The 26,437-nt window shown below is 36.6% G+C and overlaps 4 protein-coding genes across 4 annotated transcripts; all 4 read right to left on the reverse strand.

The window, feature by feature from the left end:
- Positions 1-1,038: 1,038 nt before the first annotated feature.
- Positions 1,039-6,769, reverse strand: LOC104891648 (tobamovirus multiplication protein 1). Its single transcript, XM_010677371.4, has 11 exons — positions 6,352-6,769; positions 5,767-5,857; positions 5,608-5,660; positions 4,847-4,939; positions 4,639-4,710; positions 3,606-3,678; positions 3,484-3,529; positions 3,309-3,372; positions 2,389-2,442; positions 1,706-1,783; positions 1,039-1,614 (listed from the first exon to the last, which is right to left on the reverse strand). Exons 1-11 carry the CDS (start codon positions 6,499-6,501, stop codon positions 1,522-1,524), a joined length of 867 nt encoding a protein of 288 aa, XP_010675673.2. The 5' UTR covers positions 6,502-6,769; the 3' UTR covers positions 1,039-1,521.
- Positions 6,770-8,245: 1,476 nt separating this feature from the next.
- On the reverse strand, positions 8,246-13,825 carry LOC104891647 (vacuolar protein sorting-associated protein 22 homolog 1). Its single transcript, XM_010677370.4, has 7 exons — positions 13,582-13,825; positions 13,367-13,477; positions 12,597-12,732; positions 12,256-12,410; positions 11,815-11,922; positions 8,791-8,880; positions 8,246-8,695 (listed from the first exon to the last, which is right to left on the reverse strand). The coding sequence occupies exons 1-7, from the start codon at positions 13,630-13,632 to the stop codon at positions 8,585-8,587; spliced, it is 762 nt and encodes a 253-aa protein (XP_010675672.2). The 5' UTR covers positions 13,633-13,825; the 3' UTR covers positions 8,246-8,584.
- A 1,476-nt stretch (positions 13,826-15,301) lies between these two features.
- Positions 15,302-15,721, reverse strand: LOC125496273 (uncharacterized). Its single transcript, XM_048641709.1, has one exon. The coding sequence runs from the start codon at positions 15,719-15,721 to the stop codon at positions 15,302-15,304; it is 420 nt and encodes a 139-aa protein (XP_048497666.1).
- A 3,489-nt stretch (positions 15,722-19,210) lies between these two features.
- LOC104891646 (probable folate-biopterin transporter 4) lies at positions 19,211-25,365 on the reverse strand. Its single transcript, XM_010677369.4, has 7 exons — positions 25,124-25,365; positions 22,864-22,991; positions 22,054-22,275; positions 21,270-21,728; positions 20,640-20,837; positions 20,241-20,378; positions 19,211-19,818 (listed from the first exon to the last, which is right to left on the reverse strand). The coding sequence occupies exons 1-7, from the start codon at positions 25,202-25,204 to the stop codon at positions 19,557-19,559; spliced, it is 1,488 nt and encodes a 495-aa protein (XP_010675671.2). The 5' UTR covers positions 25,205-25,365; the 3' UTR covers positions 19,211-19,556.
- Positions 25,366-26,437: the final 1,072 nt, after the last annotated feature.

Genomic DNA, 26,437 nt, shown 5'->3' on the forward strand with positions numbered 1-26,437 from the left:
CGAAAAGATGCCTTGACGGTTTTATATCCGTTGTGATGTTATGCTGATCATTTTAATGACTTTAAGGTCCTTAAATCAGTAGATTAAAGGCCTTTGATGGTGATTAAAATGGGGGTTATGGATTAACTACTCTAGTCAATGAAAGGTTTTTTTCTTATAAACTTTGGATTCCTATGAGTGAAGGGTTAGAAGAAAAATCAGATTTTCTATACTCTAAAATACTTCTTGCTTTGCTTAAGAGAAACCTTGCAATCTTCTCTTGAGTGTTCTTCACAAACACAAAAACATAAGTTCTTGTTGATTCACTTAGAAGATCATCTAAGTGGATTGTTTCTCTCCATTGTATCTCATTAGTTATTTCGTGGTAACCCGGTGGTCCTAGAGGGACGAAATTAAACTAATAGGAAAGCGTAGTTTCCTTGCCTTGGAGTGGGATATCCGTTTCTCTCATTGATCACTTCTAACAATTTATATGCCTTATCATTTGAAACAGAGCGAGTATATGATTTAGTAATTTACCCACTCATCTCATAAGGCTAGCAGCTAGTTGGTTCAAAAAGACAACAAGATGCATCATAATAGAGAATGCAGAATCAAGTTTCTCACAATCCTCAATCAGATTTTAGAACACAAATATAAATACTTCCGCCGTTTTTTTAGATGTTACACCTTTCAAATCACGGACTCCTAGGTACTTTTTGGAGAGGAGAGAGATAGATAAAAAGAAAACAAAAAGATCTCATGTGAACATGTGATAGGAGAGAGATAGAGAGAAGTTATTACCCAAAACAAAAGTGTAAAATCTAATTCAAAATTTCCTAAAATAAAAAGTGTAACATAATCTAAAAGAAAACGGAGGAAGTATAAATCTTCATACTTCTTGCTTAAAGGTTGCCGATTAGTTTAAGCACCAATTAGTTAAATCATGAAGCCATAAAATCCAAGATTCAAGCTGCGTATGCCTGTGTACATATGAGCGATGAAGATGAAGATTCCAACAATGTTAAATTATACATATACGAGCAGTCCACAACTAAATAGATCGGTGAAAACAACCATTTTATTAACTTGAGAGGTTACCACTACAATTGCTAATTGGTTTTTCATATGAAAGCTCCTATAAACATATAATAAATTGCCAAACTATGCTTCCCAAATATGCGTAGCCCAGATCCTTGTCATATTCTATGAAATTCAGCAGAGTAACAAGTATAAGACCCGAATCTCTTAATCAAAATTGGATGGAGCTTTTTACAATTTGGTGATGCCTCATAATCTACTAATACAATGAAATGAAGTATCATCACGCCCCTAATTGTAACAGAGAAATCTGAGCTAGCTCTAACCAATATTACACACGAAACTGCGACAAAAGATGCATGCACACGAGAGGAACGAGCAAGATGGGTACTCTTCAACAGGCAGAGCAGATAGTACATTGTATATTCTGATAATAGCTCAGGTCCTAAATTCAGGACAACCCTTGCAAAAGAAACCACCGGTCATGTTAATAATTCAAGCTCACCGGATTGGATGATACTGACCGGATACTCTTTTCGGAGGAAGCTTTCGCAAGATAAAGAGGACAAGTACAGAAGGCAGTATCTCAACAACCTGTCATTCCAAGACAAGTGGGATTAAGATACTAGTCTAAAATGTAGCGAATGTGTTTTAGAATAATAGGTATAGACGTCAAAGTAATTACCATGTAGTATATGAGATCCAGAATTGGGTGATCCAAGACTTCAAGAGACGCATCAGCATCAAAGGCAGATAATATAACCTGTTACCATATATTATGTAATGAGAACAGCCTCTAGCAGGCATTATAAAGCATGTGACAGTAGCAGCAGCAACATGAAAATCTAATTCCTAATACTTATGGGCCCGGTTAGTCGACAGGGTAGCCATTGAGCATAAGGGTGGGTCAAGTTCAAGGGTCTTTTGTTGATAGGGTTTCCGTAAGACAGGGTCAATAGGCCCAAATTGTAGGCTAATCATATTGTAAATGAGATCAGATAAAAAAAAAACTCCACATATGGTTTAGCTTTTACACAATGCTCTTCTATTAAAGCACACTCGTTAAGTCGTTATCGACCTGCAACCCACATGGGCTGCAGCTTGGCCCATTAACAATGTGATCACTATTGCCCAACCCGCTATCAACCTCCACAAGCCAACCCTAATCCACCCAATAACCAAGGTTTAACAAGCTTAAAGAAGAAAACATTCAATTGAAATTTGTAACAAACAGGTGAAAAGCAAAATCAGAAGATAAGGACACAGCATGAGGTTTACGATCTCATCAAACTTAACCCAAAATATCATAAATAACAGTATATCTGTTAAAAAAAATAATGTAATACAAGTGCCGAGACCCAGGCTTACCATGAAGCAGCGTATAAGAAAGCAAGTGAAACAAATTGCTGTAACAGATCCAACCTGCAACAATATACTGGAGTCAGAAAGTTGGCACTACATCTAAACGCTTAACGATTTGCTGGAGAGCGAGGGTGTGAAAAGATAACAATGCTCTTACAAGGCTGAAAAAACATGTTTTCCATCTTTTAGAAACTTGAGCAAGGGTATTAATATCATTGCACTCCCTTGTTAACCACCACATGATTTGGTGTAGAGTTTTTCCTATGTCAAACCATAAATTTCCCAACTTAAATCTTTCATTTGTAACTTTCTTTAACCTCCTACGCTTCCCCATCCTCAATGTGAAGAGAGGCCTTCCGTCATAAGCCTTCTACCAAAATCTTTTACTAGGAGCAGGAGCATTTTACACGAAGAAAGCTTGAAATCAAATTTCTTGACACAAGAGACTGGGATATTTACTCTCTATCAAAAGCCTTGCTCTAAATATAGCTCCATGTACAGGTTCTGAATATGCACATCATGGTAAATTCCACACTCAAAGTCTCTCCTAGATATAGGAAGAAATCCGAAATTCCATGCTTAGATTGATAGAAGAACCAGGTTTGACACTTTCCATGTTCATTTACAAAGAAGCAAGCAACAAATATTTCCTTACATCTTGAATCTTCTTACAGAAAGGCTACATACAGCACCAATTATACAGGACTAGCAAGGTTGTTTTATTACCAACACTAGGGCATAGCTCATGACCAAAATATACCCTCGAGCACCATAACACACATCTCAACTATCAATAGTGGAAGGATGTCTCTCTATATAGATCTCATCCTCATACATAGCAGCAAAGCCTATGGAAACTAGGCCAACTTGCAATGACCATCATGGTGTGAAAATTAAATTAAAGTAGTCATCAGAATAGGACAAACCTCATGAAGTTTTTTTCTTCTCCCCTTTGATTCAATTGGGAAGCGCCGCAACATGAAGAATAACCTATAAAGCGAACAACACGAATGATACTTTCTCTAGAAACTACTAGATACTTGAGCATTCGATTACAATGCCGGAGCACATACATAATAATGATAATCAAGAATGGGTTACCTTCCGCCATAAACCAAAAAACCTGACGCTGCAATAATGGACGTCACTGCAAAAGAAAAGAAAAATTACGTTATGATATCCATCACAGGGGCTAACGAATATTTTATGTTTTGTTAACAGACCTGCTATAAATATTTGTCCAATGTTATCAAGAGAGCTGTTGTCATGAATCCATAGGAATATCCAGATCAAAGCCTGTCATGCCAGATTTATTCAGTGCGTTGCAGAAAGGATATATTGCAAGGCATATTTTGTAAATAGTACTGATCAAACACTAAACTATTACACACTTAACCCCCCCTCCCACGGAGGCCCAGGCTATTCATCACAAGATTGATGCGGAATTGCAGGTAGTTCGCTCAGCATTCCTTAACACCCCCCCCCCCCCACACACACACACACACACACACACTAAGCTCAGTGTATCTATTTACCATGTCCAACCCGGTAATTTACCCATGTTGCTCATGGTTGTACTTTCACACTTGGACTGCAAATGAATTCTCTAAGAAGTCCGGTCACTGGAGATTCTATGAATACAGCAATGTAATAGGTAGTTAATTAAAAACAATCAAGCACATACAGAATTCGGAGATCCCACTAAACTAGCCCAAGCCTTTCATGAGCTTCTATTGAGGGCAAGTAAAGGGTATGAGTTGGAGATAAAGGTAGTTTTTTAGGCGGTACGACTAGATGACAGGGAATCCTTCTCATCTCAGAAATCATGTTACTTGCTCTTATTTAATACACATTTTAGAGTGACATGTTTGACTGCTTCAATAATTAATGTAGTATTTCATTGATAATCTAAGACAGTTAACCAGAGAGAGCTGGGGCATCACATCATACAATCAAAGACATCCTCTTTCTGTTGACGTATGAAAGCTTCACAAGTTAAAGCTCTAATTTTATTGTAGTACTTCTAGAAGCATTGACTAGTTCCATGCATTTTTATTGTACACCTAGAGAGTATACTGGTAGGTTAAGTAGTAGGTAAAATGAAAAGGGAGAAGTATTCATACACAAACTAGTTTTTGGACTGATTTTCATGCAAAAGTATGAAGTTATGCAATTAACACTCCCGAGCACCCCCTCCCCAACCCTCTGCTCAGTGATTTTCCCCCCTCTTCCACGAAAAATCAAAAGAAAACTGACCTGTATAACGTAGATTATGCAATTAACTGCAATATACCAGGTCCTGAGCTTATCTGTCGGGAGACTTTTAGCCTGTTAATGGTACAAATTCAACATCAGGTAGCATGCATAAGCACTGTGGTCCAAGATTACATTAAATCATTAGAAAAACTGCCCCTTTGTGAATCATATGAGCCAGAGAATACATTCAGAAAAGTTCCACACTTGCCTGATAATATATCTCAGCCCAGAAAAGAACCAACAGAGTGTATGTTGTAAAAAATAACAGCCCAGGGAAGTCCAATAACACCAACATCAAGACCTGAATGAGTAAGCATAGCATGAGACCATGAACAACAAACCACGATGCTGCTTATAAGAAATACCATGTCTGCAACTTTTACTACACTAAGCCAACACCCAACAACTAAAATAAACATCAGGGTTAAAAGTAAAACTTCAGAAAACACCAGGCATCACAAATTTCCATATACAATTTCTTTGCCACAAATCGTAAAAGTACTGCCGATTTCTTGGCAACATGCTCAAGCCTATCTATTCTCTTGACTTGAGGACATAAGTTACAACTGAAACCAGTGACAATTAAAACATTTAGCTGCAAATAGCTGTTTCAGACTTTTAGTATGTTAGAAATATTTTTCTGATGGATGATGGCAATGTTTGTAATACTCTAGTTGATAAAGGCAAAAAAGACCTCGATTCAAAGCTATCACTGGTATGAGCTTTAGACATACTTCAACTCATATTAATGCATATACAGCTACATTAAACACAAAGTCGATTATTCTCGTTGTTATGAACTACTTGAAGCATTTTGCTGTGCAAATAATGGCATACATTACTCCGGCAACAGTGAGAAACTCTTTGAGAACATCGTTGTATTATATGGTCTTCGATCATCAGAAGATAAAATTCATAAAGGCTCAATCATAGCTTCATGATTGAGTTCAACCAAAAAAGATTGCTCACCTTGGGCTTTACAGCAAATACAAACATGTGAAATCCGAAGATACCCGCACGTACTGCAACAAATAGAGCCCCAATCTTACCATCAAGTAAATATTTATAAAGATTAAAACTAAAAGCAAGAGAAACTACAATTTAGCAAAAGAGGCAGTTCTTAATCACCTCCATTAACAATAAAGTTCATCAAGTGAAAAACCTTCTGCGTTGTCCATCCATATTCAGGAACTCTCAATTCAATCCTTATAAGTTGAATCTGCCCATCATCAAATTCAATCAAACCCAGATAAAAAAATTCAACCTTTATATCTATCTAACCAACTCAATCCCAAATTAACCAAACTCAATGAAACTCAAAGCATTAAATTTAGCTGCTCAAACTCAAATCAAACTAAAACTACATCCAAGTATCCAACTCAATTGAACCAAAATTTGAAAAATTCAATCTTTTCAACATGTTAATCACCAAAACTCCAAAAAAAAAAAATCAAAATTCAATGAACATCAAAAGAGTAAATTAAAACAATCAACAACAAATTACTTCACAATTATACTTAATCTTCTTACTCCCTTAGTGGGTCCAACAACATCAATAGAAAGAAGTTAATATAATCATTATCAAAAGTGAAAAAAATACTGAAAGTTTCAACCTTTATTCCTCAATCATAAAGAAAATCACTAAAAATAAGTACAAATACCATAAAATTCAACAAGAAAACAAAAAGAAAGATAAGAATAATTACAACTTACAAGAGCAACAGCAGAAACAATTGCATAGATAGCACAAAGGGTAAAGAATATGCCATCTTGCCACTGAGTTGACTCGTTGATCTCGTTCCACCAACTCAACACTAACTCGGGCTTTGTGAACCCAATTGAACCCAATAAGTTAAACACCATTATTATTGCATGAACACAAAACAACCCAGAAAAAAGAGTAAAGATGATGAGGAGGAAGAGAGATGAAGAGAGAGAAGTGGCCCCACCAATGGGTACTTCCCACGTTGCAAGAAAGAGAGGAGAGAGAGAGAGAGAGATTTGATGATTAGTGGAGGGATCAAAATTAAGGTGTGTTGGCTGGTTCAAATATTTAAGCTGATCTTTGTTGATGTTGATGTAAATTCATACACAGCTGTGGACTTTGTGGGTTTTCAGAATATTCTACCACTATTAATCTATTATCATCTGTCCATCTATTTTTATTTTTTTTAGCCTTAATTTAATGTACATGATTGATTAAGATTTGAAAAGGCCAAAAAAGGGTTTGTTGAGGGGATTAGAGGGTAGGGATAGACGAAGAATTAAGGTGTGTTGGCTGGTTCAAATATTTAAGTCGGTAGGAATTGTATTTATGAGAGACATGGAAAGAAGTAAAATCATCAAAGGTTGTTAGGATGGTATCCTATCTTAGATTGATGAAAGGGTAGGATAGTAATTTTAATGGACGGTAATGGATTAATGATAATGTCAAATTATATGATAACAGAAATAGAGTTGGTAATTTCTGACCCAATTAGCCCAAAATTGACCTAAACGTATTTAGAAAACTGACTCTGACATGAATCGGACGCGAACAATTTGAACTCAATATAAATTCTCTCTGATAGTTTTCAGCATAATCCGAAATCAATCCGAAATCAAAATGGACTAGAACTGTGGAGTCGAGTGGCCACCTCTAAACAAAATTGTGTCAATTATATAACTCGAATACTCAAAAACTTAAAAGCACTACTTTGCTCGTACAAGGTTAATACTTGAGTAGTTTTATTTTACAAGTCCTAATTGATAAAAATCCATTTTGTAATAGTGCTTATTATATATGTTGATATAATAATTGTTGTCCTTTTTATTTTATATAATTATTTTTCGATACCCACATGAAACTTGTTCCATTGTGCATTTAACCTCCTATCCTCTTTTTGTAACCAAATTACATTGTTGCTAGAAAAATGATATGGCATCAGAAATTATATAAAAATAATAATTGTATTTAAACTAGATGTATTGCTAAAAGCTACTACTATTATTCATTACATCACTGTCTAATCGACTACATCCACAACCTAATTCAGAGAGATAAACATAGACATCTTTAACCGCACTATTCTTATATTAACCTTGCCCAATAATTGCTATAAGAAAAAAGAATAATAAACTTAGTCAATAATTGTTTTTGTTACTAAAATATATAGAAAAATTGAGATAGGTTTGATTTATCTCAACTCTTAATACAAAAACTATTAAAAGAGACCGTTTAATTTTAATATAAAAGTAGACTTAATCACTAAATGGATTAAACTAGTCACCGAAAGAAATTAACTTAGTCATTATTGGACTAATTCTCTTTTTAATATTAGGCTTATCATTGCCTAATTTTAATTTAAAAGTAGATGGTCTCTTACAAGACAAACGCCCCTCTATGCAATTTCTGTCTAGCCAAAGGACAATATTAAAACATTCCCAAACTAGGCAGGAAATTTCTTGGAAGGTACCCAGCCTCGCATGTTGAAGTTGAACTAATGAAGGCCTTGCTTGCCTTTAAAGGAGTAGGTAGGAAGGAGAGACAAATTTATCAACTGGTACAACTTTATACAGATTCTCTCGTGCTAGTTAGACCTTTAAGCAACTACAAAGGTGTATCATGTATGATCACAAAAGTTAATAAAGCTCAATTGCATTTGGAATTTGGATCATGAAACTAAATTGGCTTTAGTCTGTAGAGCTAATTCAATTTAGACCTAGTTTGATGGAGATGTGAGATAGACTGGCAGAAATTGAAAAAAATTTCTTATATCCAATGCAATTTTAAAAAGAAGCAAAAGAAATGAGCTTGAGAAATATGCGTACATTTTAGTCCGGCTTACAAAATTTACAACAATAGAAGAACTCCATGAATCTGGTCTCCCGTATCTTTTGGTTGCTGTAGTTCAATTTTACCATCTTTCAGAGTGAAAACCACAAAAGAGAACATAAGATCTTAGAATCAGATAGCAATAGAATCAGCCCCCACAACAGTTGAGATGGAAGACACGCAAGGAAACCAGTATCGTCGCTTGCCATCTTTGTGACCATCGTCGATCATTGCAAGACCTTCCTGCATCCACAAATAGAATTTCTTGAGTGCCAGTTGAAATTTTCTAGCTTTGGTAAAAAAAAAACATGAGATCATAAGGCACCAAGAAATCTTGCCTCTAACAAAGTATCAAAAGCATCAATTGCACGCCCTGCTGACCAAGAGAGTCGTCTTTCTACCTCTTCAACTGTCACAAAGCCTTGAGCCTGCAGGTTGAATACAATACAAATTGATATTAAAAATCAGTCAAAAATCAGTCATCAGATAGAAGACATTCTCAAGCCATACAAGTCATGTCGAGCAAGTTTAATTGAGCAAAGAATTTCAGGCAGGACAAGCACTGGTACAGCTATCTCAGTTTCACAACTTTACATAATTGATTGTAAGCCTTGCACCAGCTATCATGAAGCAGAAGCACTATAGCACAATGTGCTCATCATTTGGTAGAAATGAGAGCAGATATATAAACACTGTCCTGTTAGTTATGGAATACGAATTATGATGTACTTCCTCCGTGTTTTTTTACTTGCAACACTTTCCTAAAAGGGAAATAATTAATTACTTGCAACACTTTCTACTTTTGCTTTTCCTTTCTCTCTATCTCTCTCCAATCACATGGGGCCCTCTCTTATTTTCCTCTCTACCTCTCTCCTACCTAAATTTTACATTGAAGTTGATGAAAAAAAATGTGTTGCAAGTAAAAGAAAACGGGGGAAGTAATTAATTGTTTACTGTAAGGTCCAAGCCTCCAACTCAGAACTCACAAGGATAATTTTATACAATATTATGAACAAATATGACAAAAAAATTATCAACCTAGGAAAGTAGTAAGTACATGAATATGAAAAGTACAACATACATGAACCTCCACAGCCATGAAACTGGATGATAAAGAATATATGGTACTGAAGCCCTCTCAAACTCCAGAAATTTGTGGTCCATCAGCGCAAGTTGACAGAAAAAACACGAATATACTTTGGACATCTTACCTTCAAGTATATTTTCGGACCTTATATTCTAGACCTCTCCAAACAGAAAGGCTTACAATGCTATAACCATCCACCTTAACAAAGGCGGCAAAGGAGGCGAAAAAAGACAGATCAGTAAGAAAGTTAATCTTCCCCATACAGAAAGAAGACCAGTGAGACAGGAAGGGTAAAATACCATGCCAAAGATTGAAAGTTGAGTTCTCGTGATGCCTGCTGCTTCAAGCTCGGAAAGCCCACTACTAATGATATCAATTTCCAGGTCTTCCTATTCAATAATGGGGAAGGAGTCTTCTTTGGTATCCGACAATAAACTCTATATTACTCCTCACTTCAAAATCACTCTACCTAAAGAGCCCAGCTACAAAGAAGCAACTCTTATTCATACCATTATTCTAGTCTGATTGACAGCATTCTTGAAAAAGGGAAGTTCAGATCAGATCAAACAAACAAATAACGAGAACAAGATTTTGATGGAAGTCAAAATCTCGTCTCTAGAGAATCATGATTGATGACAAGGATGGACTAAACCCTAATATAGCAGATAACAGCAGAGACTGGGCCATAAGATTTGTAAATGGGAAAAGAGAGGGTTCTTCTGGACCACGACATTTTCTAATCAAGATTCATAAAATGTATTAGCATCTGATAGGCACGCCAAAATATTATACTATCTTATGTTTCTGGCATACTCTTATATAATGAACCACTAGAAAATCAACATATAAAAGCTTTCATATCAACCCAATATACACTAGCAACATATAGATAACAATTTGGTAAATTAGTAATAAACCTCTATACATGCTGAATACCTATCTCAGAACATGTTGCTTGGTACTGAGAAAAACAACCCACCAATGCAAACACTCTCCAATATGGGCAATATCTCTGTTGCCTATTGTGGTTCCTAGAACTTGAAGAGCCTAGATACATGCCGGGGTATGGAGAAGGTTTGCTGCAGATGTATTGGGGTTCTTGGGGAAGAAACTGTCCAATGGGCCTCTCCAAGGCAAAAACCCATGAGACCTCCAAGATCCCCCAGAATTGAGGGAGAAACATATCACTATCCTTCCTCTCCTCAAAGCCACCCATATTAAAACAATCCAAGAGCCCATTCTATCTCCTAAAATAAAGGGAGTGGTTACACTCTTTGCCCATGTTCTTCATGATTACACAGTTAAATCAAACCTTTTTTTTTTTCAATATATGCTACTTCCTTCATTGTTCACTTCAGGCTTCTCAGTATATTTGTTAGCTGGAGTTATCACATTCTAGCGTACGTCCTTAAGGGTGATCATGAAGGCATCAACGAGCAATATAAACATCAGTCATACTCTCGTGCAAATTTAATCACTGTAATAATAGACTAGAGAATGTAGACACTTTCATATACATGAAACAATTAAGCATAGTGTAAGAGTGAACTTTCAAGCAAGCATATAGTCCTCCAATCCAAGTAGACTAAGAGAAGTATCCACCTCATTATAACGATATACAAGTTGTACAAGAATATGTGTTTGACTGTAGAGTGTAGACAAAACAATGCAATTATACATACTGTAATTGAAGAGAGATGTAAGAATAGTGACTTGAATGGTGCCTTGAAGGTGTTTGGTAGAATGCGTGAAGAAGGAATGACATAAGGCTGATTTTGAATGCACATATCTCTCAATTTATAAATGATTTTGAGGTGATTCAAAGTGGAGGTGATAGCTTGTTCCAAGAGCTTTCCAACGATAGGTCATATGCCCAATTCGGCTGAGAAACGAGAAAGTTATGTCCGTTTTACGAAGAACTGACGAAACTATTTTCGGCCTCGCCCGGTCGAGCGCGCAAGCTGTTCTTTGAGATCTGGGGACCGCCCGGTCGGGCGAATTTCGCCCGGGCCGCCCGGGCGGGTCGGCGGATAACGCGGAAACGCGTTTTTGAGCGCTAAGTATAAATAGGTTATTTATACCTAGGTTTTAAACGACGAATTAGCCTAAATTCTCTCTGTAATCAGGTTTTCCTCACATAATAAAATACTCTCCCTCTCTGCCGTGGATGTAGCCAAATTGGTGAACCACGTAAATCTGTTGTCTGTTTTTATTGTTTTTGCATTCATAATTTGTTTCTCTCTCACATCCGTTATAACAAGAGATATACACACACCTGGGCAAGCTCCAAGATTTCATTGTGATCCTTGTTCAACTCAGTTGGAACGGACCGTATAAGCTTCTTCTTGCCAACAGATATCACCTCAAACCCACTACCTAAAGCCTGAAAATGTGTATGACAAAGATGTAAGACTATTGCAATTACCCTGAAAATGACCATGAAGCACATATCAGTCAAAAAGGATAATTTTATAATCAATGACAAAGTTCAATCAAAAGTCCATGCATCAATTACAAATGATGCATTATGTAGCAACTTAGCACACTCCCCCTAAAAATGTATATCCAAGAAAACAGAGACAAGTACGTTGAAGCATACATTCACGACCATGTGCACTAGCTGCACAATATATAGTGAACATGTATGTATATGTTTATTTACTTATTTTGACCATTGCAAAAACATGTTCTAGCGATATAAGAAAATTCACACTACCTTCAGCTTACTTATAGCACGTAAACAGTCATCCTCTGATACAGGTTCACGAGCATTTTTCCGTTTCTCACGTAGCAGGCTTAATAACTCCTGCAAGTTTATTAAGCCTCCGTTGAGCAGTCTTGTGGCCAAACATATTTCAACAATTTGCACCCCTTTCTAGGCAACAAGAAGATATATTAGAGAAATGCACGAGTTAAACATATCACACCAAAAGCGACAGCAGCTACAATCATATGACAAAATCAATGACAAAGCACAACGAAATATAAGCTATAAGTCAATTAGGAAAGATGGACAAGTGCATTTCACAAACAACGCTAGGATAGCATGAAACTCACCAAGTTCATAGTAAAAATCACCAATTCCTAGAAGTTCTGCCCAGAAACCCTTATTTGAGGCAAGAGGGTCCACCCCTACTTTTGAGCACATCTCATGGAATTGAGCTCTAAATGTAGGGTTCTTCCGAATATCATTCTGCAGAGCAATGAAAAAGGACATTACAAGATCATCCCATTATCAAGCCAAGTCGCCAATTTGTATAGGTTCACAAGGTGTTTGATTAGAGGCTCGCGAATACAATAAATGCGGTTACTGTTGAAAATGGAAAAGTTGTTTGGTTGAAGTATCTTGAAAAGCAACTACCCACATGTTTCCCCCCCCCCTTCTCTACACCTCATGAATCCCATACCCACGACCCCCCATGTTCGAAATCACATACCTCACCCTTCCAGTATTGTGTTCCGATTCTAAATCCATACTAGTGAACAAACCTATAGGCTTCTCATTCTCATACAATTCATCAAGGAGGACATTCCAAGCACGTTATTTCTAGAAGCGAAACGAAACCGCGAAAGTAAAAGGTAGTCAGTGGCCTTGTCTACAGCATACAAAGTAGCTTCGCAACCCGCATCGAAAATGTCCGGGCACCTAGAATCACCTCTATGCCCCTCATCAAGTTTAATTACAACTCATAAAGTCTCAACTCAACTCTACCTCATATTACCATACTAATAAGATCAAAAGCTACTTTCTAATTCCAACAACAATTAAGCTAATATAACACATACAACAACATCTAAACCAATTAATTAAAGAGGAAAAAAAAGACCTTATGTTTTCGGGCGAATTCTTCAAGCTGAGACCGAAAAGTGTCCAACTGTTCCTTCATAAGATCAGTTCTCAACTTCGCCACATTTTCCCCGAGTAATCGATATTGATTCTGTCATATAAATTCCAATTTAAAGTTCCAATTTTGGGGCGAAAATCGAAAATCAAACGACGAAAAGTGGAGAAATTTCGTAAAAGTAAAGATGATGAACTTACCCTAGCAGCGGCGGCTGTCTGTAAACCGCCAATTCCGGGTCTCCGTCTCATTTTTCCGGCGAAATTCGACGCCTTACCACCGTCTCAATAAGAGAGAGAAGACTCCGACTAACGGATTTACCAGTCTGATTAAACTGTCTTTGTATTGTTTAAAGAATGGTTAAATACATAGAAAGAGTTTACTCTATGGATTATTGGACTCTTGTTAAAATGGGTACATGGTACTCATGGGATCTGAATATGGTACTTCAAAATTTAAAATGGTGACATTTTTAGAGGAGGGCGCACCATTCGTAAATTGCACTTGGATGTATATATTTATTTGTGATTATCTTGTTTGATATTTTGATGGGTGCCCAGTGGTAAAAAAAAAAAGAGGTTAATTTTATATGGAGTAACATTAGTGACTCTACTAAAATTAATTATTGTTATGTATTATTTTTTAAATGGACTTAATCTTCATCTCACAAAAATATAAATGAAAATCAATTGACTTGCTTTCAGATATGAAAAACTTTAATCTTAAATTATAGGAAAAATTGATTTTAATAATGCAACCTTTGGGCAGTTCGCTCAAAATAATCCAACCTTTTGATTATTATTTAATAATACAACCTTTTATCCCAATCCGCTCATAATGCACCGTGAGACCGGTAACCTGTTGGAATAGTAAAAAAAAATTCATTTTCCCCTTTAATCTCCCTTCCTCCCTTCCTCCCTTCCTCCCCTGCCTCACCAGTCATGAAGAACCACCCCACCCCCACTCCCACCCCCTGCTCACGATCCCCACCCTACCCCCACTCCTTGCTCACGTTACCTGCCCCACCCCCAATCCCTGCCCCACCCCCACCCCTTTGTGAACAACCCCTGCTCGTTGAGAAGACGGGAAGATGGCGTTGTGTTGGGCAGGTTGTGATGACGGTGAAGCTGGCTGTTATATGCGCCAGCGAGTGGTTGTAGATGCGGTGAGACAACAGAGGAGGGGGTGACATCTGGGGTTGGTTGAGAGTCATGAGATGCCGCTAGAATGCAGGAGATGGGAGGGGTGGTGGGGCGCGCAGATGGGCTAAGTGGGAAGGGGGTGAGGATGAGGGGTTTGGTGGCAGTGGGTGGGGAAGGGGAGGGAAGGGGTGGCAGTGGGTAGGCAAGGGGAGGGAGGGAGGGAAGGGGTGAGGATGGGGGTTTGGTGGCAGTGGGTGGGCAAGGGGAGGGAGGGGTTGCAGTGGGTGGGGAAGGGAAGGGAAGGGAAGGGGGTGGGGATGGGGGGTTGGTGGCAGTGGGTGGAGAAGGGGAGGGAAGGGTAGTAAAAAAATATTTTTAATTAAATCACAACGAATTAGAGGAAGACACATGTGCAGTTAACCCAATCTCCTGGTCATCAACCTGTTTCAACAGGTCACGGTGCATCGTGAGCGGATTGGGATAAAAGGTTAGATTATTAAATAATAATCAAAAGGTTGGATTATTTTGAGCGAACGGCCCAAAGGTTGGACTATTAGAATCAATTTTTCCTAAATTATATTTAGTGAAAAGAAAGGACTTTCCTAGATCCTATTTTGGATTTTATTATGTCCAAGATCAATCAATTAGAAAAAGACGATAAAGAGACAGTATTGCTCTCTATTAAGAAAGATTTTCCAACCATATTACTGAATGTCGTTTTCATTGAGCTTTTTTTTTTTTTTTTTTGATACAGGAAAGAAAAACTAGGAACAAACCCCTAATCAGGAGGCCAGCCTAAAACATCCTTACGGATGACAAGAGAGAAATCAACAGAGAACGGCGGGAACTTGTAACAGAGATTCTGAGCCGCCTGACCTTGATGAGCCATAAAATCTGCAGCCCTATTAGCTTCCCTGAAACAATGAGTAAAAGAGACACTGTTAAAATTACCCAACTCACACCAAACATCCTGCAATACAGAGTTGATAACCCAGGGAGGTTTCCAAATTTTAAGAACTGCGTTGATAACCGAGAGATTATCGCCTTCTATGACGATCTGAGGGAGAGAACAAGAAAGGGCAGCCTTGATTGCTTCCCTAAGCCCAAGAGCCTCCGCTTGAATGATAGAACAATCAGAAGACGAGTTACAACCTGCAAGAATAACATCACCCAGGAAAACCAAAAGAGGCTCGCCCATCACTATATTTGGACCCATCAAAATTTACTTTAAAAACACCCTCAGGAGGGGGAACCCAAACCGCACACCGCCGGGCTAAAGCATTATGACCCAAAGGCTTACTAAAAGAACAAGACTGAGAACTAGAAGAAGACTCATCACTAAAGTTACTTTCCTCAACAAATTTATGAACAAGGAAGCTGATTTTTCGGACAGAAAAAGCTTCTTGGGAAAATATAAGTTTATTCCGGGTGAACCAAACAAACCACCAAACAACAGCGAGCTGACAAGTCTTCGAGCTTCCAAGCGAGTCTACACAAACCTGCAAATTGGCTCTAAATGAATCCAAATTCGCAGCTGCCGGAATTTGAGGCCACCCATAATCCGCGTCAAGTTGATGCATAATGTCACGAGTAACCTGACATTGAAAGAAAAGATGCGACGAGGTTTCCACTGAGCAAGAGCAGAATTCACACTGCTGAGGAGTGTAAACATGCACCTGTTCCAATCTGGCCTTTTCATTGAGTAGTACTAATGAAGTAAACAAATGGGAAGTAAAAATAAGATTTATTTGACATGATATATTTTTATATTGATGATATACTATATCCTATATTGACAATATATTTTGTCATCATTAACATGCTATTTGTGGTGAATTAATGGTGTAGTTTTCATTAAGCCGTACAAAGTAAATTAGGCATAAGGTCATCAAAATGACAATCACAATCATGACATTTACGTGTTATTGGCTTATTGACATCTGCAATGACATTATATTTGTTCATTGGTTGACATGTAATTATGGTTAGTTTGTGATGTTCAAATGAAGGTCAATGTTACCGAAATGGTTATAGGGGGATGATGTGAGAATGTGAGTGGGTGATGCCGAAGTATCACCAAAGTAGTGGTGGAATGACAAAGTGGTGGTAAAAGAAATTGAAATTAGTAAAGAGAGAAGAAAATTACATATACCCTTGATCTTGGTACCCAATCTAAGATTTGAATTGGATGGATCAGCTCTTGAGGGGGATAATAATGATTTTTTTTTTATTTTTTATGTATGTCGTAAAATAAGCGTCAAGCCAAAAGTATAGAATCAATATTTTTTTTTAATGATAAGATGAAGGGTCCTGTCAGATCAAAACCTCTCGCAAGTTAATCCAATATGGGTTTGCATGCAGATATTTCCAGAGTTCTTTTCTTTTTATGTATGTTGTAAAATAAGCATCAAGCCAAAAGTATAGAACCAATATATTTAATTCATGGTAAGATCAATGATCCTGCCAGATCGAAACCTCTTTCAGGTTAATCCAATATATGTTTGCGGACAGATACTTTGAGAACGAGAGGGTGGTAAGGAAAATTCCTCTCCCAAAGTGACCCTAGCGGGGATCGAAACCCCAACTTTGAGCTTGGTAGTATGGTACTAATATGTCTTACACGTATTGTTATCTAGTTGTAATTGCAAGCAATCCAAGTTTTTTCAAATATATCTATTCACACAATGAGAACATTACATATATTAGTCAAATAAGAACTTACACATGAGAAACTTTGCTATCTTACAATTATTATAGTTGCTCAATATTAATTAAACTGATGGTCTGTTGTATTCAATTAATTTTGACTTATCTAAATTTATTTTAATAGTATAAACTTTTTTCTAAAATAAGTTAAACATAATAAAACTTGAGTCGCTTATATGATTTGTGACTCTTAGAGCACTCCCAATGGTGACATAACTCATCACCAAAATCAGAAAATTGGGTTGAACAAAAAAAACATGCATCCCATTGGTGATAGAAAACATATCACCAAATGACATGTTTTGTCATCCATCACCATATGAACAAATTCATCAGCAAATGAACCGTGTGAATGGAAGACAAAATCAGCTTAGTCACACACAGCCAGCCAGTGGCAAGCTGCCACGTGGCTGCTGCTGTGTTTTTTTTGGGAAATTTCGTGGAAATTTCCACGAAATTTCCCAGAAAATTCGTATTTCAAAAAAAAAAAATACCAAAATTCATATTTTTTCCCCTCTATAAAATGATACCCATATTGATATATTTCAGAAAAAAAAAAAAACTTCTCCTCCTCACCTTTCTCTCTCTAAAAATATTTATACATCATTTTCTCTATAATTTTTTACCTTCTCCTCCTCACCTAAAAGAGGAAAAAAAAATCATATTTTCTAATAAATATATTTACCTTCTTTTACTAAAAAAACATCTTTAATCCTCCTCTCTCTAAATAAAATTACCAAATTTCATAATTGTTGTTGTTGTTTTTATTATTATTTTATATTATTATTAGTAATATTGTATTTTTCATTATTATTAGTATTATTAGTATTATTAGTAATATCACTTGGTTATTATTAGAAAATATTTGGAAATGCTATGGACGTAGGGGTTGTTAGTTGTGCTTTAATCAGATTTGTCTCTAGTTGTGCTTTCATTTCTGCTTGTGTATCATCTTTTGATTGTTGTTAATGGATTAATGTTGCGTTTTCGATTACTAGTGATTAATAATCGACTAATGAAAGTAATTATCCGATAATAATAATTTTTCTGGACTTAATGCACGATAATTACAATTACATTATCATAAGTAATTATTATTTTACCCGCCATAGTAAAATAATAATTAATTTTTTGTAATTAATTATTATTTTACTAATAACCCAATAATGATAATTAATTTTGATAATTAATTATTATAATTTTAAGTAATCATAAGATGATTCATTTTTATTTTTAATATGTAAATTATATTATTTATTGAAGTAGGAAAGAGAAATAGGAGAGAAAGTTGAGGTGGGATAGTGAAAAGTATGAGAGATAAAGTGGAGTTTGATGGTTTTTTTGTTCATGAGTGGGGTGGAGGTGATACATTTGATCATGAAATGATCAAAACATGAGTAAGTAGTTGGTGATCAAACCCATCACCATTAGGAGTGCTCTTAGGAAGAGCTTGTTGGACTTTTGCGTGAGCAAAAAGTTGGTGAAAGTAAAGGTCTTATCTTAGCGTTAGCAACTTGAAAATAAAAACAAGGTGGTTCGTATAGGCTATAGCATTTTACGTCTTGGTCTTTCAACGATGGGGCTGTTATGCCACCATACATCTTGAGCTTATGCTCATTGGTTCTTATTCATCAGAAAAATCAGTTCATTTCCCATACAAACAAAATTCTTACATGATAATTCATCAGGAAAAACATACTTCCCCCATAACAAAATAGATGTCACACTTTCTAAATATAGTTGTAACAGAATAACACTTTTTTTTAGGCAACAATCTCTCTATATATCTCTCTTATCACATGGGTCCCCTTTTTTCTTTCTCGCTCTATATCTCTTCTTTTCAAAAAAAAAAAAATGCCTAGAAAATTGTGTATTTAAAAATGTAACATCTATTTTATTAGCGGAGAAGTAGTTACATTCGAGATTATTTTGCAAGGAGCTTATCTATTTCTCCAATGCCAAGACTATTTGCATGACACAGTTTATGAAAAGTGAAGCTATATCAAGTGAACATTACCTTTGTCCATGAACAATGATACAAGTATTCAATTGAACCACATTCGAAAGCACAATAGTCAGCCTGCAACTTCTAGATGCTACACTGTTTACAAAAATTCAGTATACAAAATTCCAAGAAATAAAATTATAGCTATAGGCCAGAACTGTGAGACTATATTTCTATGGTATACCACTACTTCTCATACTCTAATCAACCATTGTGATGTAGCTGTACTAACTACGAAGGAAGATATCAGAAGGTAAGTGACAAAGCAAAATTAAAGGCCATATATGCTTGTATTGCATGGTAAGGTTCTAAGGTCACCTATTTACGCCGATAAGCCTGTGGCTTCCTTAGGTATTAGAAAGAGAAAAGCCAATGGAATGAAAGAGCAAACAAATTGAATAACGATGCCAAGAGGAAGGTTGTTAAAGGAACCCGAAGAAATATCCAATATTGACGCCAACCAAGCACCCACGAATGAGCCCACGGTATTTCCAAAGTTGTTTATCGACATGAATAGAGCAAATAAAGTCCCTTCAATGCCTGGAGGACAGAGCTGTCCCGACAAAATCAGAAATGGCATTAACCTGTTTTTGGATCAAAAAAAGACACCAGAATGAAGAGTAAAACAGTAGTTAGCAATAACAAGATGTCCTGGTGCATAATATTACATCAATCTCAACTAAAACGTTTTCTCACAATGGAATCAGAGAATAAACTAAAAAAATGACATTATTTTTCTTCTGCCAAATAACATACATTTAGCATATTATCATAACTACAGGAGAGTCCAGAACGAAAAGAAAGATAAGTGAAATAGGAGTATAATAACTGGGTGATCAGGGTATTTTGGTCTATAGTAATTGGAATCTAGAAGAATCAAAACAAAAGACAACAAGCACAGACAACGAAAGGTACTGTAATAGATAGATGACGCTCCCACTATGCCAAGTATAAAAGAAAGACATAAAATGCATGTGAAAATGTCCAAGTAAAAACATGAGCTTACTTGAACTGGTTGATTGCGTCTGCAACCGCAGTCCCCCATAAGACCAGCATTTTATCTGAAATCCCATACGCAATATTTAATCGAGAAACTAAGACCAGGTCTACGAGGATAAGCAGAGACAAGCCGATTTGGGCCCACCTGCATTGTGTTTTTGAAAATCAGAGCATCAGACACATGAAGTCAGTACAACTAAAAGGTAGAGCACATTGAACAAGAACAAGCGTGTAATATACTATATTTAAAAAGAATAAGGCTAATTGGAGAACTTGTGCTCCACCGAACAGAAAGGAGGAATTGGTCTGGGGCTCAAAGCAGGTGGATATAACAAGTGGCCCCCTCCTCACATGTAAGGTGGAGAACGATTCTCCAGATAGCCTGACTCATTGACAAACTACTTACATTAGAGTTTTTTGTAACTTCTTCCTCTTTAAGTACTTATTGTAAACGGAAGTTCCAAGTATCAGGCCTAACCAGCCTATAACTCGTACATTTCCCAGGAAGGACGCATCCAAGTTCAAGAATTCCGTCTGATAGTAGAACATGACAGTTGAAATGTTGGGGAAGGTAATGTGCGCCAAGAAAAACCAAGCCATGGGTCTAGCCTTCCAATTGAAAATAATGATTAGAGGTTTAATCACATTCATAACTCATAAGCATAATTATAAGAACTTGTTGACATGAGCACCCAGAAACCCGCACTCTAGACATAATCTGATCAAGACATTTTGCTCATGTGTAAAGCAACAATGGTAAATGGCCATGCCATTCAAAGAATGCCAAGGAAAGCAAGGACCAATTACCTTTCACAAGATTGACTAACCTAATCCAAGCCAAAACAAGAATTTAACAATTCACCCCATACAAAATTGTCTTAGATAGTAATGGCCAAACCAAATTATGCCACCATATTTAGTCAGTAGTCCCAGACACAATCAAATTCATTCACCTTTCACTGGATATCTAACAACACAGTCCCATACATGTTGCTAGAAAGCACTGAAAAGTTAAACTAGTTTCCAGAGTAGTTACCTCAAGATGATTGGCTGCCTAAAAGCATTAAATAAACTGTAACTGGCCCTCTTCAATGAGAGAAACCATTGTAATGCTAATGACTTATTGTTGACCTGCTTCCGAGATCTATTGGAAGTATTTTCTTTTCTTTTGTTCTTTTCGCTCTTCCTTCTCCTCGATACGCTAGTTTTAGAGAAACCGTCAACCGAATGGTCCGTATTATCTGCATTACCATCACCATTCCTCATATGCGCGTTTGTTAAACTCAAATCTTCATTTAGATCTTTAGTATCTACAGGAATCTCCTCAACCAAACCACAGGATATAAGCTGTAAAGCTGGAAGAATGGCAAAAAGTAGAAATATGGCATCTATATGCAAGTTACTCAGTGCATATCCTCCCAATAAATTCCCAAAGATCCCTCCCACAGCCATGGACATCCAAGATATTGACTGAAGATCTCCAGCAAATGTAGCCCTGTCGAGGGAAAATATTGAAGTGAGGCATTATAAAAATAAAACAAAAATGTTTTACATATATCCTGGTGGAGTGGAGGTTAAGACAAGAAAGGCCTTTCTCTAAAAAAAATATCCAACGAAACATATAACACAAAATCTTATTCAACTGATCTCAAACAGATATGTGCAACAGCCTGACATTTATGCATCTAAGCAAACATAACAAGGCAAGCTGACAGCACTAAGCAATATGGAGACCATGTTCCCCATAAGAGCTCTTCAATTCACTTAATTTGGAACCAATGCGTGCAACTAAAAACAAAACATAGCATGAACATACATACCGCTCACTCCTAACAGCTTCCGCAATCATGGCATCAGCCACAACATCAGCCATAGCAGAGCCAATATTCTGTACTGTTAATAAGATCATAAGTAGCACTTTGCATGATCTCAGCGATGCATTTAGGCCTAAGATAATGCATGGCCCTAGGGAAAGCACCGTTGAAATAAACAAATAAGGCGTCCTTCTCCTCCCTCTTATGGGTATACAATCTGATAATATTCTGCAAAAAAGAGCAAATGACAAGCGTCAGCAACAGAAAGAACAACTATATGGAATGTTTCTGTCCCCACACTTTAGTATGTGAAAGTTACTTTGTTGACGCAATCTGCATGTTTGAACTGGATTACATTATTACTTCACATATGAAGTGATTAGATATCTTCTTTTTTTTTTGAGGAAAAAAATTATTAGATATCTTGATTGCTTGCATAATGAGCATGCCGAAGAAGGACCATTATTTCTTCAATAATTTTTTGAAACAACATATATCTCCATACAGAAGCATGCCTGTTTGAGTGGAATTTTGACAAAATATATTCTGAAAAATGAACTGTAATCTAGAATCAAACCATTTAAAGTTGGTTATGCATTGCCAATACCTTCAGGGAGTACTTTGGCAGATGGACGCAAGCCAATTGAGCAAAAGTGAACATGTATACTTTGACTAAGCATGCATATGCACATACCAGGAAATCTATGCTTACTAAACTAATTAAAAAACAACAGTATCCAAGGACCAACAGGATCAGTTAGTACCATACGACTATACGAGCGGCGTACTTATTGAAGGGAATGATAAGACTCATACCCATATAATGGTTTTATGCTCCAAGGAAAAAACGCTACTGAGGTTACAAACTGGGATGCTGAGGGAGACAGCTTTAGATTGTCCTTTAGATGATAAGATATTGCTGTCCACGCAAAGGATCTAAAACCCTGAATTGACATTTTCAACGATAAATTTTTAATAATAGGAACAGGAGTATAAACACCAAAAAGAATAGTCAATCATATAAATATTCACAAAGAAATAGCAGCTGATATCAGAGACATCAAATGAGTCTTGATTCCATTAGATTTGCATCGCTTCAGCACCCCCCCGCCCCAACAACCCAAAAAAAAGGAACACCAAAGTTGCTTTAAGAAAAAGGGATATTTGTGTTTTCTTCGATTTGTTGATGCTTAAACAGGGAATTCCCTGCAGAAAATAATCTACCAGTCTTTCATGTGTCTAATAGGGAGTGAAACAGCGAGAGTGAAAATTGACTACCATACCCCAGAACTTCAGCATATCAGTTAATTTTGAGCTTGTAGTAGGACAACAACAAAAGCCTTTCAAATAAAGAACTGTGACACCTTTAACTTACAACCAATATGATGACAACATACAGTTGACTGAAAGTTGTAGGAGCTCAACGGCACCCTAAAGGAGAAAATCAAAGGCCAAGCCCTACAATGGTATACCTTCTGTTACCTTGAAAGTAGTCTATATCTATCATAAAAATAAAACAATGTATACCAACTGTGAACTATTCCTCAAGGAAAAAGGTTAACAACAAACTGAAAGATATCTATACCCCCTCAGAAGTCACGAGGAAGGTCCACAATTCACAAGGGACCAGCTGAAAGTTCCAAACAATGCCTGATCTATCTTGGTAGGGGATGCAACCACAAAAGAACAGACATCCACTACATCATGTCGCATATAATGGTTCAAATAAACAAAAGTTTCCAACCTTTGAACAGATAAAATTACAAATCCTCCTTAATATTATAATTATTACTTATTAGAATGACAATATTACAACCATTTTCTTACCTGAGAAACTTTCTTATCCAAGAGCTCCCCTTACTAAGCATTTTACTTCTCTATCAAGATTCGTAACCACTCTCTAATCCCTCATAGCTTGGGGTTTCTATTTCCTCCTCAACTTCATTATCACATCACTAAAACACTTCTCTTGGTTGTGGCTACCACCTTACAATAAAGCCAAGCTAGCTAATGCACCAGATCTGCAATCATGAAACCTCCAAACTCTAAATCTTAGTGAAGTTATTCCACTAGATGAACCTTAGAGTTCATGCACAAAAGCTAGATGTGCCAATTTTTTCATTCATAGCTTATTTCTGAACCTCCCAAATGCATCAATATGTCAATTGGCCAAGTACTAACTTGTATCACCATGAGGATCGGAAGCACCCTATGTCTAACCGTCTAACAAAGGCTCATCATTTCTTGCTAATTACCTAATTCATACCAGATTAAACGAACTTTACTTCATTTTCGATAAATTTCATTGGGCATGGACCCCATGAATTGGAAATTTGAATTGGGACCCAACCCCAACAGCGATTTTAGTGAGAACACTAGCATTGCTAATGGCCTAAAGGTTAGCACATCCTCTAAAGATTGAATAAAATCACAATATGCTAATTAGAAGTATCAACCATATTCTCCTATATGATTCAAAACTATTTCCTAAAAACCTGACCTCGACAAATACCACCAACAACGCCTGCCACGGCAACCGGTTTTGCACCAATAATTTGAGTATCAAGAACATATTAGAAGTACTTTTAATCAGCAAAAGATCACATTCAAATTTACATAAATATGGTTCCCCTCAAGATTATCTAACATCCCAAGATTATCTAACTTAACACAAAATGGCCGAAATTTAACGAAATCAAAGTCACAAACCACTGAAACAAATGTAAGAAAACGATCAATAATTTCAAAACATCATATTAATACTTGAGAATTCCATGAACTACAAAACAACAACAAATTCTTCAAATGTGTAAGCTTTATTATCTCATAAAAATCATCAAGTGAAAACAATGAAATTCTAAAACCCAGGTCCAAACAAAACAAAAACAAAAAAACCCAGAAACCCAGAATACCAAATTAACTAATTAAGCCAAGAAAAATCACAAAATTACAAAAAAAATTCAAATCATTCAAACCCCATTTCACATAAGTAAACTAAAAAATGGAATCATACCCAGAAAAGAAAATCATATAAACACAAAGCAAAATCAAGAAAATGGGCACAAAATTTAGAAACCTGAGTGAAGTAGATCAAACAGATGAGCCATATAAATGAAGCCCCAAAAGCCGATTTCAGTTGCTTCGACCACTCTATCATCTTCGATTTTGCATCAAACAATTAATCTTTATTTCTATGATTAACTACATAAACAAAACTAATTCTCTTTTTTTGTTTTTTCTGTTCTTGTTGAGTTTGGTAGTTTTATGGGTGCTACAATTTTCTGTCTCCTAACTTCCAATATAACGGCCGAAGGGAAGATTGAGAGCGCATTGTGATTTTAAATAAAAAATGGAAAAAGAGTACAGAGAAAATTACAGCAAGGCTTGAGGATCCACGTGGGAGAGAGTTAGTGGGTCTTGTTAGCTGGTTGTCTTTTATTGGTTGCTTATATGTGTTAAATGGTGTGATTTGTTTTGGTCAAAGACTCAAAGGTCATATTATCATATATTTATGCATAATTGCATAGTTTATGACTTTATGTAATACTTTAGAATGGTGTGATTTTTGTTTAAAAGGTTGGTTTTCTCGAGTGTGTGCGCTAGCAAATAAGTAAATGAGAGGGAAGTATTTCCACTTACATGAACCTTATCTGTTAATACTGATACAATTTTGTAAGAATTAGGGGTGTAATGATGCGAATCGAGTTTAAGTTTGGGCTAGCTCGACTCGACTTGACTTGTTAGCATTTCGAGTCGAGCTTACTCGAGTTAAATTTTAATCGAGCTTTGACCGAGTAAATCTCGAGTAGCTTCCAACTTCCAAATATTTCGGGTTAAAAGCAAGCAAAAGGTAGAAAATATGTGAGATTTAGGTATTTTGCTATAGATAATTGGGTATTCGGACTTCTCACGAGTTTCTGAATCGAGTATCGAGTTGCTCAACTCGACTCGTCAATATCTTGAGTCGAGCTTTGATCAAATTTTGACCGAGTAGTTCGCGAGTTACAGATGGTCTAATGCGAGGAATGGAAGTTATTGATACAGGAGCTCCTTTAAGTGTTCCAGTCGGCGGCGCGACTCTCGGATGAATTTTTAACGTGCTTGGGGAGCCTGTCTCGTCTCACTTACACCCCTAGTAAGAATAACATGGATTGTGCATGTCCGAATAAATCCGAAGATCAGTTTGCTAATACCCCAATGTATTGCTTTTTCCATGCTAGATGATTTTATTTTTTTTTATTTTTTTTTGAGGGGAAAACCCAAAGAGGGTTAAGCATTTATATCAGCAATCACAATGTTAAGTAGTGAGCAAGTTTGTTGCCATAAAGCTTTACAAACGACCATTGAATGCAACAAAAGCGAGAAGACAAAGAAAGAATATCCTCAATAA

This window comes from Beta vulgaris, chromosome 4 (assembly GCF_026745355.1).
Source record: "Beta vulgaris subsp. vulgaris cultivar EL10 chromosome 4, EL10.2, whole genome shotgun sequence".
Lineage (NCBI taxonomy): Eukaryota > Viridiplantae > Streptophyta > Magnoliopsida > Caryophyllales > Amaranthaceae > Beta > Beta vulgaris.

Bases quoted from the DNA above. Each gene is read 5' to 3' on its own strand.
- LOC104891646 (XM_010677369.4), bottom strand. From the start codon at position 25,204: ATGATAGAGTGGTCGAAGCAACTGAAATCGGCTTTTGGGGCTTCATTT. The intron at 22,276-22,863 runs GTATGAGTCTTA...TCTTTTTTGCAG, and splicing joins AGCATAAAACCATTATATGG to AATATTATCAGATTGTATAC. The intron at 20,838-21,269 runs GTAACTACTCTG...TTGGAAGGCTAG, and splicing joins AGGCAGCCAATCATCTTGAG to ACCCATGGCTTGGTTTTTCT.
- LOC125496273 (XM_048641709.1), bottom strand. From the start codon at position 15,721: ATGGGCGAGCCTCTTTTGGTTTTCCTGGGTGATGTTATTCTTGCAGGT.
- LOC104891648 (XM_010677371.4), bottom strand. From the start codon at position 6,501: ATGGTGTTTAACTTATTGGGTTCAATTGGGTTCACAAAGCCCGAGTTA. The intron at 3,679-4,638 runs GTCAGTTTTCTT...CTGGCATGACAG, and splicing joins GCATAATCTACGTTATACAG to GCTTTGATCTGGATATTCCT. The intron at 1,784-2,388 runs GTAAGCCTGGGT...ATATGGTAACAG, and splicing joins TTCTTATACGCTGCTTCATG to GTTATATTATCTGCCTTTGA.
- LOC104891647 (XM_010677370.4), bottom strand. From the start codon at position 13,632: ATGAGACGGAGACCCGGAATTGGCGGTTTACAGACAGCCGCCGCTGCT. The intron at 11,923-12,255 runs GTAGTGTGAATT...ACACATTTTCAG, and splicing joins GTGCTATAAGTAAGCTGAAG to GCTTTAGGTAGTGGGTTTGA. The intron at 8,696-8,790 runs GCAAGATTTCTT...TTGTGGATGCAG, and splicing joins CTTTTGATACTTTGTTAGAG to GAAGGTCTTGCAATGATCGA.